The 17,233-nt window shown below is 42.0% G+C and overlaps 1 protein-coding gene across 1 annotated transcript in view; it reads right to left on the bottom strand.

The window, feature by feature from the left end:
- Positions 1-17,233, bottom strand: part of aff2 (AF4/FMR2 family, member 2) — a 239,457-nt gene that overhangs the window by 145,706 nt on the left and 76,518 nt on the right. The window contains 1 exon segment of the mRNA XM_064972655.1: positions 2,946-3,032. Coding sequence (XP_064828727.1) covers positions 2,946-3,032 — 87 coding nt within the window.

Here is a 17,233-nt window from a genome sequence, read left to right as displayed (position 1 = left end):
TTATTGTCTTTTGTTGATTTTAAATAACAACATTCCAACCTCATTTAGCATGATCTATTCATTATGGCATAGTTCTACTATTTGTATTAATTTGCATCACTGTCAATGACATACTTTTATTTTGAAGGCTAACCGCAAAGTCCACTATTGTGGCTAATCCTTATTGTAGCTTAACATACATGCGTCCGACCACCATTAATCAAATAAGAACTGTCTTATAAATTAGGGTTATTTTACATGATGACACCTAGCTATATAGTTAACGAGCTAACTATAGCTCCTGAAACAGATTGTCGTTTTGCAATGTTTTTGGGGAAGAACATTGTTTGCATCCATGAGTTGGCTAGCTTTTATTTATGACCAGCACTGTAGGTGCGCGAGACAACTTTACCAGCATCATAGCATACTTCACTCGATGAAATACGATAGTGTAATCAATGTGTAATAACTACGTAAAAGTGTATGAACGTGTTAAATTATTATGTGACGTGCAGTCATATTCAGGTCCTGATTGGTCAACAAGCTTATTTGATAAGTCAAATAGTAGTCTTTGACACGCAAAGACCCAAACGGAGCTCCACAGTATGAGAAATCCTGGTTGAGAATGAAACGACTGAACAAATGAACAGCAAAACAGCACAGCAAGTAAGTGAAAGAAATACATTTTGATTATGTTTTACTGGTAATGGGTACATATGTAAATGCCAACAAAATAACGTTTTGCTCAGTGTGTGTGTGTGTGTGTGTGTGTGTGTGTGTGTGTGTGTGTGTGTGTGTGTGTGTGTGTGTGTGTGTGTGTGTGTGTGTGTGTGTGTGTGTGTGTGTGTGTGTGTGTGTGTGTGTAACCTTAACTTAACTAGTCAAGTCAGTTATGAACAAATTATTATTTACAATAACGGCCTACCCCGTCCAAACTTGGACGACGCTGGGCCAATTGTGTGTGTGTGCAATTTAACTGTACTAGAATGCTTAAAAGGCTGCTACAATTTTAAATATTGGTTATCGGTATCAGCCAAAAATGTGATATCGGTCATATCGGTGCATCAGTGTATAGTAGTAGGGATAGTAGTATTAGTAGTAGTGATAGTAGTAGCAGTAGTAGTATTTTTGATAGTAGTAGTAGTAGTGATAGCAGTATTAGTAGCAGTAATAGAAGTAGCAGCAGCAGCAGTGGTAGTAGTAGTAGTGGCAGTAGTAGCATTTGTGAAAGTAGTAGTAGTGATAGCAGCAGTCATAGTATTAGTAGTATTAGTAGTGGAAGTAGCATCAGTAGTAGTAGTAGTGGTAGTAGTAGTATTTGTGAAAGTAGTAGTAGTAGTAGTAGTAGTAGTGCTAGTAGTAGTAGCAGCAGCAGTAGTAGTATTATTAGAAGTAGTAGTATTAGTAGGGATAGTACTAGTAGCAGAACAAGTAGTAGTAGTAGTAGCAGCAGTAGTAGTATTGATAGTAGTAGTAGTAGCATTTGTGATATTAGAAGTAGTAGTAGTAGTAGTAGTAGTGATAGTAGTAATAGTAGTAGGTTTTGTAGTAGTAGTAGTAGTAGTAGAAGTAGTTGGTGTGATAGTAGTAGTAGTAGTAGTAGTAGTGATAGCAGTAGAAGTAGTAGCATAAGTAATATTATTAGTAGAAGTAGCAATAGTACTAGTAGAAGTAGAAGTAACAATAGTGATACTAGTGGTAGTAGTGATAGTAGTAGTAGTAGTGATATGAGTAGTAGCAGTGGTAGTAGTAGTTGTAGTTATATTTGTAGAATAAGCAGTACAAGTAGTAGTATTAGCAGTAGTAGTACTACTAGTAGTAGTTGCAGTAGTATTAGTGGATGAAGCTGTAGTAGTAGTATTGATAGTAGTAGTAGTAGTGGTAGAGGTAGTAGTAGTAGCAGCAGCAGAAGCAGTAGTAGTGGTAATAATAATAGTAGTAGTAGTAGTTATAGTAGTAGTAGCAGCAGCATTAGTAGTAGTAGTGGTAGTAGTAGTAGCAGTAGAAGTAGTGATAGTAGTAGTAGCAGCAGCAGTAGTAGTATTAGTAGTGATAGTACTAGTAGCATTACAAGTAATAGTAGCAGTAGTACTAGTAGTATTGATAGTAGGAGTAGTAGAATTTGCGATAGTAGATGTACTTGTAGTAGTATTAGTGGATGAAGCAGTAGTAGTAGTATTGATAGTAGTAGTAGTAGTGGTAGAGGTAGTAGTAGCAGCAGCAGCAGTAGTAGTGATATTAGTAGTAGTAGTAGTGGTAGTAGTGATAGTAGTATTATTAGTAGTAATAGTAGCAGCAGTACTAGTGCTAGCAGTAATAGTATTAGTAGAAGTAGCAGTAGTACTAGTAGAAGTAGTGGTAGCAGTAGTAGTAGTAGTAGTGGTGATAATAGAAATAGTAGTAATAGTAGTAGTGATATTAGTAGTAGTGATAGTATTAGTAGTTATATGTAGTAGTGGTAGTAGCAGTGGTAGTGTAAGTATTAGTATTAGTAGAAGAAGCAGTAGTAGTAGTAGTAATAGTAGTAGTAGTTTAAGAAGCAGCAGTAGTAGTATTGATAGTAGTGGTAGTGGTAGGAGTAGTAGTGATAGTAGTTGTAGCACTATTAATAGTAGTAGTAGTAGTAGTAGTAGTAGTAGTAGTAGTAGTAGTAGAGAAAGTAGTTGCAGCAGCGTTATTATAATTAGTAGTACTAGTAGTAGTAGTGATAATAGTAGTTGCAGTAGGTATAATAGTAGTAATAGTAGTGATAGTAGTAGTAGTAGTAGTAGTGATATTAGTAATACTGATATTACTATTAACAGTAGTATTTGTGATAGTAGTAGTAATGAGAGTAGCGGTATTATTATTAGTAGTGATATTAGTAGTAGTAGTAGTAGTGGTATTTGTGATAGTAATACTAGTGATAGTAGTAGTGATAGTAGTAGTAGTAGTTGTCATTGTAAGCTATATGCTTTAGGACTCACCTTGGAGGGAATAGGGAACTTGGTCTGCTCAGCCTTGCCTGGAGTGTGGATGGCAGTCAGGGGAGGAGGCCAGGAGTGGGTCATCTCCTGCAGGGAGAGACATTACTCAAGTCAGCCAGATAACATATACAGTTGAAGTTAGAAGCTTACATACACTTAGCTTGGAGTCATTAAAACTTGTTTTTCAACCACTCCACACATTTTTTGTTAACCAACTATAGTTTTGCTTTGTGCATACTTTGTGCATGACACTAGTCATTTTTCTAACAATTGTTAACAGGCAGATTATTTCACTTATAATTCACCGTATCACAGCTCCAGTGGGTCAGACGTTTACATGCACTAAGTTGACTGTGCCTTTAAACAGCTTGGAAAATTCCAGAAAATAATGTCATGACTTTAGAAGCTTCTGATAGGCTAATTGACATTATTTTAGTTAATTGGAGGTGTACCTGTGGCCTACGTTCAAGGCCTACATTCAAACTCAGTGCCTCTTGCTTGACATCAAGGGAAAATCAAAGAAAATCAGCCAAGACCTCAGAAAAAAATTGTAGACCTCCACAAGTCTGGTTCATCCTTGAGAGCAATTTCCAAATGCCTGAAAGTACCACATTCATCTGTGCAAACAATAGTATGCAAGTATAAACACCATTGGACCACTCAGCCGTCATACCGCTCAGGAAGGAGACGCGTTCTGTCTCCTAGAGATGAACATACTTTGGTGCGAAAAGTGCAAATCAATCCCAGAACAACAGCAAAGGACCTTGTGAAGATGCTGGAGGAAACAGGTACAAAAGTATCTATATCCACAGTAAAACAAGTTCAATATCAACATAACCTGAAAGGCCGCTCAGCAAGGAAGAAGCCGCTGCTCCAAAACCGCCATAAAAAAGCCCAACTACGGTTTGCAACTGCACATGGGGACAAAGATCGTACTTTTTGGAGAAATGTCCCCTTGTCTGATAAAACAAAACCAGAACTGTTTGGCCATAATGACCATCGTTATGTTTGGTGGAAAAAGAGGGAGGCTTGCAAGCCGAAGAACACAATCCCAAACGTGAAGCACTGGGGTGGCAGCATCATGTTGTAGGGGTGCTTTGCTGCAGGAGGGACTGGTGCACTTCACAAAATAGATGGCATAATGAGGGTGGAAAATTATGTGAATATATTGAAGCAACATCTCAAGACATCAGTCAGGAAGTTAAAGCTTAGTCGCAAATGGGTCTTCCATATGGACAATGACCCCAAGCATACTTCCAAAGTTGTGGCAAAATTGCTTAAGGACAACAAAGTCAAGGTATTGGAGTAGCCATCACAAAGCCCTGACCTCAATCCTATAGAAAATGTGTGGGCAGAACAAAAAAAGCATGTGTGAGCAATGAGGCCTAAAAACCTGCTCTGTGAGGACGAATGGGCCAAAATTCACCCAGCTTATTGTGGAAAGCTTGTGGAAGGCTACCCGAAACGTTAGACCCAAGTTAAACAATTTAAAGGCAATGTTACCAAATACTAATTGAGTGTATGTAAACTTCTGACCCACTGGGAATGTGATGAAAGAAATAAAAGCTGAAGTAAATCATTCTTTCTACTATTATTCTGACATTTCACATTCTTAAAATAAAGTGGTGATCCTAAGTGACCTAAAACAGGGAATTTTTACTTAGATTAAATGTCAGGAATTGTGAAAAACGTGTATGCATATGAATGAGCATGCACCAGATCACAGCTTGACTCACACTGCACACACACATTAGTTGAGCTTGCTCCTCATTTATCCATTACAGTCAATACTCTCTCTCTCTCTCTCTCTCTCTCTCTCTCTCTCTCTCTCTCTCTCTCTCTCTCTCTCTCTCAAACACACACAACACTTAAATTATCATTATCAACCCGATTGAGGTCTGTTTCGAACTTCAGACGGTTAATGAAAATAACCCCCCCTGGCTTTATTCACCTGAAGTGTCAGACTGAGCTTGATGCCTAATAGAGATAACTCACGTTTCAGAGTAGCACAATGTGGCAATGAAATCTACTGATCTAGAGTAGCACAATGTGGCAATGAAATCTAATGACCTAGAGTAGCACAATGTGGCAATGAAATCTAATGATCTAGAGTAGCACAATGTGGCAATGAAATATACTTATCTGGAGTAGCACAATGTGGCAATGAAATCAAATGACCTAGAGTAGCACAATGTGGCAATGAAATCTACTGATCTAGAGTAGCACAATGTGGCAATGGAATCTAATTACCTAGAGTAGCACAATGTGGCAATGGAATCTAATTACCTAGAGTAGCACAATGTGGCAATGAAATCTACTGATCTAGAGTAGCACAATGTGGCAATGAAATCTACTGATCTAGAGTAGCACAATGTGGCAATGGAATCTAATTACCTAGAGTAGCACAATGTGGCAATGGAATCTAATTACCTAGAGTAGCACAATGTGGCAATGAAATCTACTGATCTAGAGTAGCACAATGTGGCAATGGAATCTAATTACCTAGAGTAGCACAATGTGGCAATGAAATCTAATGACCTAGAGTAGCACAATGTGGCAATGAAATCTAATTACCTAGAGTAACACAATGTGGCAATGAAATCTAATTACCTAGAGTAGCACAATGTGGCAATGAAATCTACTGATCTAGAGTAGCACAATGTGGCAATTACATCTAATGATCTAGAGTAGCACAATGTGGCAATGAAATCTAATGACCTAGAGTAGCACAATGTGGCAATGAAATCTAATTACCTAGAGTAACACAATGTGGCAATGAAATCTAATGACCTAGAGTAGCACAATGTGGCAATGAAATCTAATGACCTAGAGTAGCACAATGTGGCAATGAAATCTAATGACCTAGAGTAGCACAATGTGGCAATGAAATCTAAAGACCTAGAGTAGCACAATGTGGCAATGAAATCTAATTACCAAGAGTAGCACAATGTGGCAATGAAATCTAATGATCTAGAGTAGCACAATGTGGCAAAGAAATCTAATGACCTAGAGTAGCACAATGTGGCAATGAAATCTAATGATCTAGAGTAGCACAATGTGGCAATGAAATCTAATGACCTAGAGTAGCACAATGTGGCAATGAAATCTAATTACCTAGAGTAGCACAATGTGGCAATGAAATCTAATGACCTAGAGTAGCACAATGTGGCAATGAAATCTAATGACCTAGAGTAGCACAATGTGGCAATGAAATCTAAAGACCTAGAGTAGCACAATGTGGCAATGAAATCTAATTACCTAGAGTAGCACAATGTGGCAATGAAATCTAATGATCTAGAGTAGCACAATGTGGCAAAGAAATCTAATGACCTAGAGTAGCACAATGTGGCAATTACATCTAATGATCTAGAGTAGCACAATGTGGCAATGAAATCTAATGACCTAGAGTAGCACAATGTGGCAATGAAATCTAATGACCTAGAGTAGCACAATGTGGCAATGAAATCTAATGACCTAGAGTAGCACAATGTGGCAATGAAATCTAAAGACCTAGAGTAGCACAATGTGGCAATGAAATCTAATTACCAAGAGTAGCACAATGTGGCAATGAAATCTAATGATCTAGAGTAGCACAATGTGGCAAAGAAATCTAATGACCTAGAGTAGCACAATGTGGCAATTACATCTAATGATCTAGAGTAGCACAATGTGGCAATGAAATCGAATGATCTAGAGTAGCACAATGTGGCAATGAAATCTAATGACCTAGAGTAGCACAATGTGGCAATGAAATCTAATGACCTAGAGTAGCACAATGTGGCAATGAAATCTAATGACCTAGAGTAGCACAATGTGGCAATGAAATCTAAAGACCTAGAGTAGCACAATGTGGCAATGAAATCTAATTACCTAGAGTGGCACAATGTGGCAATGAAATCTAATGATCTAGAGTAGCACAATGTGGCAATGAAATCTAATGATCTAGAGTAGCACAATGTGGCAATGAAATCTAATGATCTAGAGTAGCACAATGTGGCAATGAAATCTAATGATCTAGAGTAGCACAATGTGGCAATGGAATCTAATTACCTAGAGTAGCACAATGTGGCAATGAAATCTAATGACCTAGAATAGCACAATGTGGCAATGAAATCTAATGATCTAGAGTAGCACAATGTGGCAATGAAATCGAATGATCTAGAGTAGCACAATGTGGCAATGAAATCTAATGATCTAGAGTAGCACAATGTGGCAATGAAATCTAATGATCTAGAGTAGCACAATGTGGCAATGGAATCTAATTACCTAGAGTAGCACAATGTGGCAATGAAATCTAATGACCTAGAGTAGCACAATGTGGCAATGAAATCTAATGATCTAGAGTAGCACAATGTGGCAATGAAATCTAATGACCTAGAGTAGCACAATGTGGCAATGAAATCTAATTACCTAGAGTAGCACAATGTGGCAATGAAATCTAATGACCTAGAGTAGCACAATGTGGCAATGAAATCTACTGACCTAGAGTAGCACATTAAAACCATGTACTTGGATATCCGAATGCAGATCCAAACAACGTAAATGACTAGTTCTCACTGTGTGGCTGAACGTGTTTGTCAGAGTAGAAGTTATCAACTTTGTAGCTCAGTCGCGCTTGTCGCACGAGGGTAGTGGGTTTGATTCCTAGGACCACCAAACGTAAATGTCTGCACACATGACAATTGTAAGTCGTTTGGATAAAAGTGTCTGTTAAATGGCGTATATATAATATAGATGATCAAACCAACTATCAATGTCTAGAAGTCAACAACATTCTTGGCTTATGATATTACAATCTTACATACTTTGGTATTCCACTAAATTCCTTTTAACCTTATTTCCTCCCCAAGAACACTAATATTATTGCCTTCTGTGAAACACACACAAGCCATTCATTTGTGTGAGATGCAGTGAGGCAGCAGGTAGCTGGCTGTACCCTCGCAAGGCTTTGAGTTGCAAATTAAATGTATTAAAAGCAGCCGAGCATGGCTCCCAAACCAAACAGGGCTATCCAAACACAGTGAAACAAGGATAACCAACTGTTTAGTCTTGCACCCTTGTGACGGCAGGACAGACCGATGGTTAAAACCTGTGTGTTTAAATAAATACACACTGGAATAATATTCTAAACTGACCATCTCCTGAAACTCTTCGGTCTAGGGATGAATTGTTTTGATTATTTCTTGAAATCTCTGAGGGATATTCAATCACACTAAGAGTCTGGGTTATCGTCCTGTGGTGTTATAAAGTATGTGCTGTATCCGACAGTATAGTATGAACAATTGTCTCTCATGTAATAGGGTTTCACAGATCAACTGCTCCTATCGATGCACTTAGACAGACACGTTACAGGACTACGATGTACTGTTGAACTGTCAGCCTGAAATGAAGAAGCATATGGACATCATCTGTTATCTATCCATCACAAGTCTTTTCTCTCTCTCTCTCTCTCTCTCTCTCTCTCTACCTCTACCTCTACCTCTCTCTACCTCTCTCTCCCTGGGCTGGCAAGAGGATAACGAGCGTAGAGCAGAGCCAGGAAGGGCAGAAGTGGAGAGATAGATAAGGTACCGGGCCTGTGATACTGCCACCTCGGAGGTTAGTGGATTCGGTTATTTCAGCCACACCCATTACTGACAGGTGTATTAAATCGAGCACCCTGCCATGCAATCTCCATAGCAAAATTAGCAGTAGAATGGCCCGTGGTGAAGAGCCCAGTGACTTTCAGTGTGGCACCTTCATAGGATGCCACCTTTCCAACAAGTCAGTTCATCAAATTTCTGCCCTGCTAGTGCTACCCAGGTCAACTATAAGTGCTGTTCTTGAGAAGTGGAAATATCTAGGAACAACAACAGCTCAGCCGTGAAGTAGTAGACCACACACGCTCACAGAACGGGACTGCCGAGTGCTGAAGCATGTAGCGTGTGAAAATCGACTGTCGTTGTTGCAATACTCACTACCGAGTTCCAAACAGCCTCTGGAAAAAACGTCAGCACAAGAACACGACAGCAAACAATGACATTCTAGACACTTCTGTGCTTCCAACTTTGTGGCAACAGTTTGGGGAAGGCCCTTTCCTTTTTCAGCATGACAATGCCCCTGTGCACAAAGTGAGGTCCATACAAAAATGGATTGTTGAGACCGGTGTGGGAGAACTTGACTGGCCTGCACAGCGCCCTGACCTCAACCTTATCGACTGCGAGCCAGGCCTAATTGCCCAATGTCAGTGCCCGACCTCACTAATGCTCTTGTGGCTGAATGGAAGCAAGTCCCCGCAGCAATGTTTGGCTCCACCCCCCTCCAAGTGTTGCTCATCTTCCCCATTATCCTCTGGGCACTTATACCTGTGTTCTCTGTTTGTCTGTGGCCAGTTCGTCAAGTGAACCAGCATTTTGTTTCTCCTGCTTTTCCCCAGTCTCTCTTTTCTCACTCTCCTGGTTTTGACCCTTGCCTGTCCTGACTCTGAGCCCGCCTGCCTGACCACTCTGCCTGCTCCTGGCCCTAAGTCTGCCTGCCGTCCTTTTGTTTTCAGGACTCTGTCTTTCAAAGATAATTCGTAAAAATCCAAATAACTTCACAGATCTTCATTGTAAAGGGTTTAAACACTGTTTCCCATACTTGTTCAATGAACCATAAACAATTAATGAACATGCATCTGTGGAATGGTCGTCAAGACATTAACAGCTTACAGATGGTAGGCAATTAAGGTCACAGTTATGAAAACTTAGGACACTAAAGAGTCCTTTCTACTGACTCTGAAAAACACCAAAAGAAAGATGCCCTAGGTCCCTGCTCATCTGCATGAACGTGCCTTAAGGATGCCGCAAGGAGGCATGAGGACTGCAGATGTGGCCAGGGAAATAAATTGCAATGTCCGTACCGTGAGACACCTAAAACAGTGCTACAGGGAGACAGGACGGACAGCTGATCGTCCTCCCAGTGGCAGACCACGTGTAACAACACCTGCACAGGATCGGTACATCCGAACATCACACCTGCGGGACAGGTACAGGATGGCAACAACAACTGCCCGAGTTACACTAGGAATGCACCATCCCTCCATCAGTGCTCAGACTGTCTGCAATAGGCTGAGAGAGGCTGGACTGAGGGCTTGTTGGCCTGTTGTAAGGCAGGTCCTCACCAGACATCACCGGCAACAACGTCGTCTATGGGCACAAACCCACTGTCGCTGGACCAGACAGGACTGGCAAAAAGTGCTCTTCACTGACGAGCTGTGGTTTTGTCTCACCAGGGGTGATAGTCAAATTCACTTTTATCTTCAAAGGAATGAGCGTTACACCAGGGCCTGTACTCTGGAGCGGGTTCGATTTGTAGGTGGAGTGTCTGGGGCGGTGTGTCACAGCATCATCAGACTGAGCTTGTTGTCATTGCAGACAATCTCAACGCTGTGCGTTACAGGGAAGACATTCTCCTCCCTCATGTGGTACCCTTCCTGCAGGCTCATCCTGACACGACCCTCCAGCATGTCAAGTCCACCAGCCATACTGCTCGTTCTGTGCTTGGTTTCCTCCAAAACAGGAATGTCAGTGCCCTGCCATGGCCAGTGAAGAGCCCAGATCTCAATCCCATTGAGCACGTCTGGGACCTGTTAGATCTGAGGGTGAGGGTGAGGGCCATTCCCCCAAATATGTCCCCCCAGAAATGGTGGAAGAGTGGGGTAACATCTCACAGCAAGAACTGGCGAATCTGGTGCAGTCCATGACTGAACCCCCCCCCCTTGTTCAGGTACACATTATTCCATTTCTGTTAGTCACATGTCTGTGGAACTTGTTCAGTTTGTGTCTCAGTTGTTGAATCTTGTTATGTTCATACAAATATTTACACATGTTAAGTTTTCTGAAAATAAACGCAGTTGACAGTGAGAGGACATTTCTTTTTTTGCTGAGTTTACTTCAAATCAAATCAAAATAGATGTAAATTGTATTTGTCAAATGCTTCGTAAACCACAGGTGTAAACTAACAGTGAAATTATTACTGATGTGTCCTTCCCAAGTTTCCAACCATAATCGAGCAAAAGATCTAGAGGAGGGTAGCTCTCCAGGAACAGGGTTGGAGAGCCCTGGTTCAAGCTATCTCTGACAGATGAGGGGGAAAACTATAATTGGATATTGATGTCTTCAGTTGATATTAGAGTGTACTGTACACTACAAGCCATAAAATAATCTGATCTATAGACAGTGGTCACAGTAAAGGACCCAGGCTGTCACAACAACAGTTTGCAAGGCAACATGACTGAGAGGTAGAGAAAGAGAGAGAGAGAGAGAGAGAGAGAGAGAGAGAGAGAGAGAGAGAGAGAGAGAGAGAGAGAGAGAGAGAGAGAGAGAGAGAGCAGAGAGAGAGAGAGAGAGGAGAGAGAGAGAGAGAGAGAGAGACAGAGACAGACAGAGAGAGAGAGAGAGAGAGAGAGAGACAGAGCAGACAGCAGAGAGAGAGAGAGAGAGAGAGAGAGGGAGAGAGAGAGAGAGAGACAGAGAGAGAGAGAGACAGAGAGAGAGAGAGAGAGAGAGAGAGAGAGAGAGAGAGAGAGAGAGAGGAGAGAGAGAGAGAGAGAGAGAGAGAGAGCGAGCGAAGGCGGGCAGCAGCCGATTCATAGTGGCAGACTATGTCACGCAGGGAGAAGTACCAGTCATTATTCAAGCTGTGCCTGTTGTGTGTGTGTGTGGCCGCGGTGCTAGCAGGACATGCTCTCTAAATAGAACATCTACAGGAGACAAGAATGGCCATCTCGTGAGCTGGTTAATGAATACATCTATCCCTCGGCTGTGACTTTTGCTGTTGATCTATTTTAACACTCATACAAAGGGTTAGACGATATGGCCAAAATATAATATATAAGTGATTTTAATAGGCTTTCTCCAATCTGACGGTTTAATTTTCAACCAAACTTAGGTTGTCCAATTTGTTTTACTTTCATTTACTTAGCACTGTATAAAAGTACCTTTATAGACGATGTTGTAAAAATCCATAACGGTATGTGGATCAATATCAGTATACCGGTATTCACAATATATATCGCCCAGCCCAACTCATACATGGAAGAACAGATCTGGAGCCATTCTATTGAAAACAATGGTAACCCAGTACATTGAGTTGTCCCTGTTACTATGTGTCGTGTCTTTACTATCATTAAATTGAAGACTTATAGTTTTTATCAAAGATTCTCTGTAATTAGTATTACGCGATGAACTGATCAATCATGTAACTGTAATTAACTAGGAAGTCGGGGAAACCAAGGAAAAATATTCAGATTACAAAGTTATCATTTCTTAAAATAACTTTTCAGATATTTTATCTGATCAATTAGTCTTCGAATTATTTACTTTTCCTCACATTAGTCTCACTCCAAACGTCGTAAATTGTTGCTTATCTGCACGAACCCAGTCTTCACTATGAGTCATCCATACATCAATTGTCTTAAATCATTTATTTATTACAAACTAAGTAATTCACAGAAATGCATAAACAAACAAACATGGTAAATGTGGTTACAAGAAATGATATGGGAATGTGCCCTAGTGGGCTAAACCAGCATCGCGGCTTGTTAGACAAAAGGGGAAGTGGGGGGTCAACTGAGATGAGACACTACAAAGTTGATAATTATAACAATTGACATGCTAATCCTTTGCACATGAACGCTCACTCATTCGGGAACAATTGCAATCAATATATATATTTACGCTCAGTGTGTCATCTTGATCGCTGTTGAAAAGTTTGTTTCTGTTGGAGAGTTTTGTCCTCTCTCTCTCTCTCTCTAGGTTGGTTAGAGGGGATAGTTCAGAGCGACATTGGTTAGAGGGGATAGTTCAGAGTGACATTCATTAGTTTGATATAGAATGGATGTTTTGGCGGTTGTCGTTCTTCTCAATGATCCCGAATTCCTAGCTGCAGTATAGTAATTAATATCAAAGACTTGTTCTTATTCTGTCGGTATCGATAGTCCAAGAGTTTAAGCACGTGGTATTGTTAAAAGATTCAGCAATGGTCTACAACCTTTGTCCTCTCCTAATGGAGAAAAACATGGTCTGGTGATAGTTGAGTTTTATTCGGAATTGCAGAAAAGGGGCTGTCGCAGGATGCCTGACCCTAACTGGGCTCAGGGGCGGTCCTCTGATTTAGTTCAAGTCAAAAGGGAATTGTATTTTGCTTCATTAAACAGTCCAAAATCATATTACACAATTTTACAAACAGTATCATTCATCTTATACAACAAATAGATGTAAACCTCATATCTGAGGCTATTATATAAACAGCATTATGGTAATGTGGCCACACAGTCTCCCATGAGCTTCCCCAAGTTGTAACAAACGGACCAGTTTGTAGCTGGATTGTTCACCGATCTTTTATACTTATAATTCCTTTGTGCTCTATGAAAATTGGGGACCCTCGCTGCAGGCCCTGGACTGGGCACCCTCGCTGCGGGCCCCGGACTGGGCACCCTCGCTGCGAGCCCCGGACTGGGGACCCTCGTTCCGGGCCCCGGACTGGGAACCCTCGTTGCGGGCACCGGACTGGGAACCCTCGTTCCGGGCCCCGGACTGGGCACCCTCGCTGCGAGCCCCGGACTGGGGACCCTCGTTCCGGGCCCCGGACTGGGCACCCTCGCTGCGAGCCCCGGACTGGGGACCCTCGTTCCGGGCCCCGGACTGGGAACCCTCGTTGCGGGCACCGGACTGGGAACCCTCGTTGCGGGCCCCGGACTGTGGATTCTCACTGATGGGAGGAGACGTATAGACAGCCTGGTGCGTGGGGCTGCCACAGGGCCCACCAGGCTGGGGAGACATACAGGAGGCCTGGTTCTGGGAGCAGGCACAGGATGAACCAGGATGTGGGGGAGCACTGGAGATCTGGTGCTTATCCCTGGCACCACTCTTCCAGGCTTTATGCCCACTTTAGCCCGGCACCTCCCGAGCGCAGGCACAAGTCGAACCGGGCTGTGGGGGAACACTGGAGATCTGGTGCTTAACATGTGCACCTCTCCTTTTGGCTGCATGCCCACTTTAGCCCGGCACGTGCAGGGAGCTGGAACAGGCAGCACTGGGTTCTCCTGGAGAACTGGAGATACCGTGCGTAGAGCTGGCACAGGATAACCCGGGCCGAAGAGACGCACCGGAGACCAGGAGCGCTGAGCTGGCACAATCCCTCCTGGCTGAATTCAAACTCGCACGCCAACTGCGGGGAGCTTGCAGAGAAAGCCATGACATAATTTTCTGGAATTTTTCAAGCTATTTAAAGGCACAGTCTTTAGTGTATGTAAACTTCTGACCCACTGGAATTGTGATACAGTGAATTATAAGTGAAATAATCTGTCTGTAAACAATTGTTGGAAACATTTAAGTGCATGGAAACTTCTGACTTCAACTGTATGTATTCAGACCCTATACTCAGTACTTTGATGAAGCACCTTCTCTGAAGATCCTCTCAAGCTCTGTCAGGTTGGATGGAGAGCGTTGCCGCACAGCTTTTTTCAGCTATTTCACAGCTAGTCTGTCCAGAGATGTTTGATCGGGTTCACGTCTGGGCTCTGGCTGGGCCACTCAAAGACATTCAGAGACTTGTCACGAAGTCACTCTTGTGTTGTCTAGGCTGTGTGCTTTGAGTCGTCCTGTCGGAAGGTGAACCTTCGCACCAGTCTGAGGTCCTGAGTGCTCTGGAGCAGGTTTTCGTCAAGGATCTCTCTGTACTTTGCTCCATTAATCTTTGCCTCGATCCTTACTATTCTCCCATCCCTGCCGCTGACAAACATCCCCACAGCATGATGCTGCCACCACCATGCTTCACCTTAGTGATTGTGTCAGGTTTCCTCCAGGCGTGACGCTTGGCATTCAGGCCAAAGAGTTCAATCTTGGTTTCTTCAGACCAGAGATTCTTGTTTCTCATGGTGCGAGGAGTGGCTTCTCTCTGGCCATACTACCATAAAAGCCAGATTGGTGGAGTGCTGCACAGATTGTTGTCCTTCTGGAAGGTTCGCACATCTCCACAGATGATTCCTGGAGTTCTGTTTGGGTTCATGGTCACCTCTCTGACCAAGGCCTTTCTCCCCCGATTGCTCAGTTTGGCTGGGCGGCCAGCTCTACGAAAAGTCTTGGTGGTTCTAAACCTCTTTCATTTAAGAATGATGGAGGCTACTGTGTTCTTTGGGACCTTCAATGCTGCATACATTTTTTGGTACCCTCCCCCAGACCTGTGCCACAACACAATCCTGTCTCAGAGCTCTACAGACAATTCCTTCAACCTAATGGCTTGGTTTCAGCTCTGTGGGACCTTATAGAGTCATGTTGTAGAAACATCTCAAGGATGATCAATGAAAACAGGATGCACCTGAGCTCACTTTCAAGTCTCACAGCAAAGGGTCTGATTACTTATGTAAATAATACATTTTAAAACCTTTCTAAAAACCTGTTTTTACTATGTCGTTGTGTGTAGATTGATGAGTAAACATGTGTATTTAGTCTATTTTTCGAATAAGGCTGTAACGTTAACAAAATGTGGACAAGGGGAAGGGGTCTGAATACTTTCTGAATGCACTGTATGTCAATCTTGAAGAGGATTATCTATCTTGGATGCAGTTTGAATGGAATTGATGAAGAGAGAGAAAGACTGCAAGAGAGTGCTCACAAAGCAAATGTGCTAAACTCAGGGCTGAGTGTCTGTAGGTTTTTGCTCCACCCTTGTACTTGATTGATGAAATAAGGTCAGTAATTAGTAAGGAACTCCCCACACCTGGTTGTCAAGGTCTTAAAAAACAAAAACCTGCAGAGACTAGGCTCTCCATGGAATGAGTTTGACACCCCTGATTTAAAGCAGCGATATTCGAGTGATAGACTTTTAAAACTCTGCAGAGGCAATTTAAAAAAAATCTTTACAATTAGAAAATGATCTCCAGATGGAGATGTGTAAATTAGAAGCACATTCAGTCCTTATAATACTGTAGCATATGCTGCAGCAAATTTAGGCCTGTCACAAGAAAAATGTTACCATGATGAGATGATAGGTCTACATGCATTGTGAACTGCACTCCATACTGAGATTGGATGTCTGTCCCCAACCTGAGCGTTGATGATTGATCACACAGAGAGCAAAGATAAGGCCTTAGAGAAGCCAGATTTAGACATTGCAAATAATTTAACAGTTCCATTTCACGCCATGCAGTTCATAAAAATATTTTGTTTTATAATTTACCACTTTCTCTTATTTATCCGGGAAAGAGGAGTGGGTTTGGGTGGGAAATCCCGATAAATCTTACTAACCCGGTTCAACCCTAGGTCACAGGGAATAGAGATGCTGGGGGGGCTTTAGTGCAGGGTTATAACAGGGAGTTTGGGATACTCAATGATACGCTTGTATGGCTGAGGAGGCTGGGGTGTGTTTGGTACCTGCCAATGAAGCATCACTATGGCGACTGACTTCCAGTAATAAACCAGTGCAGCCTCTCCATCGCCTCTGGCAACGGTAGTACTGTAGAAACGTCACGGAAACCAGTAGAGGACTATGAACTTCCCCCGAACGAGCGACCGAGCGGCTGAGTTATGTGAACCTGTCAAATATAGAACCCTCTGGGAGGGTGATGATGTAAAATAACAGTTGCCGGGCAACCGGCAATATGGCCGTCAGGTGAAGTGATTTAAAGTGAAAAACTCCCAAGAACCGGACAGGCTGAGCAAGCAGAGCAAGGAGGTTGGAAAGGACAGGCAGAGCACTGACTGTATGCTAGCAAGGTAGTCCATATCTCCAATCAGATTTTTTGATAGCGATGTTGTGTTTTTATAAGTGGATGAAATGGTCTAATTCAGAGATGGATCTAAATATGCGTAATGGATACCTGGAGGAAAATGGGGGAGGGTAATGTAATTTTAATTTCAGTCAAGTGGAGGGTTTAGTATTTATTTTTATTTTTTTAAATCTCATCCAGGGGATGGTCATGCAATTTGCAATTAATGAAATGTCTATATTGCTCAGTGTTTTAGAATGATTTGCTTATTAGGCTATATATTGATGTGTGCCCGATACTGTCCCTCATCTCTGATTCTCTGCTGGGCATGCAATACAAAGTGTGCCTAAAGGCTATTTAGTGTGGTCTCAATCAAATGATACATAGAGTGGGGCAAAAAAGTATTTAGTCAGCCACCAATTGTGCAAGTTCTCCCACTTAAAAAGATGAGCGAGACCTGTAATTTTCATCATAGGTACACTTCAACTATGACAGACAAAATGAAAAAAAAAATCCAGAAAATCACATTGTAGGATTTTTTATGAATTTATTTGCAAAT

This window comes from Oncorhynchus masou, chromosome 9 (genome assembly GCF_036934945.1).
Source record: "Oncorhynchus masou masou isolate Uvic2021 chromosome 9, UVic_Omas_1.1, whole genome shotgun sequence".
NCBI lineage: Eukaryota > Metazoa > Chordata > Actinopteri > Salmoniformes > Salmonidae > Oncorhynchus > Oncorhynchus masou.
Note: the sequence above shows the minus strand (reverse complement) of the source record. Positions and strands in the feature narration are given on the sequence as shown.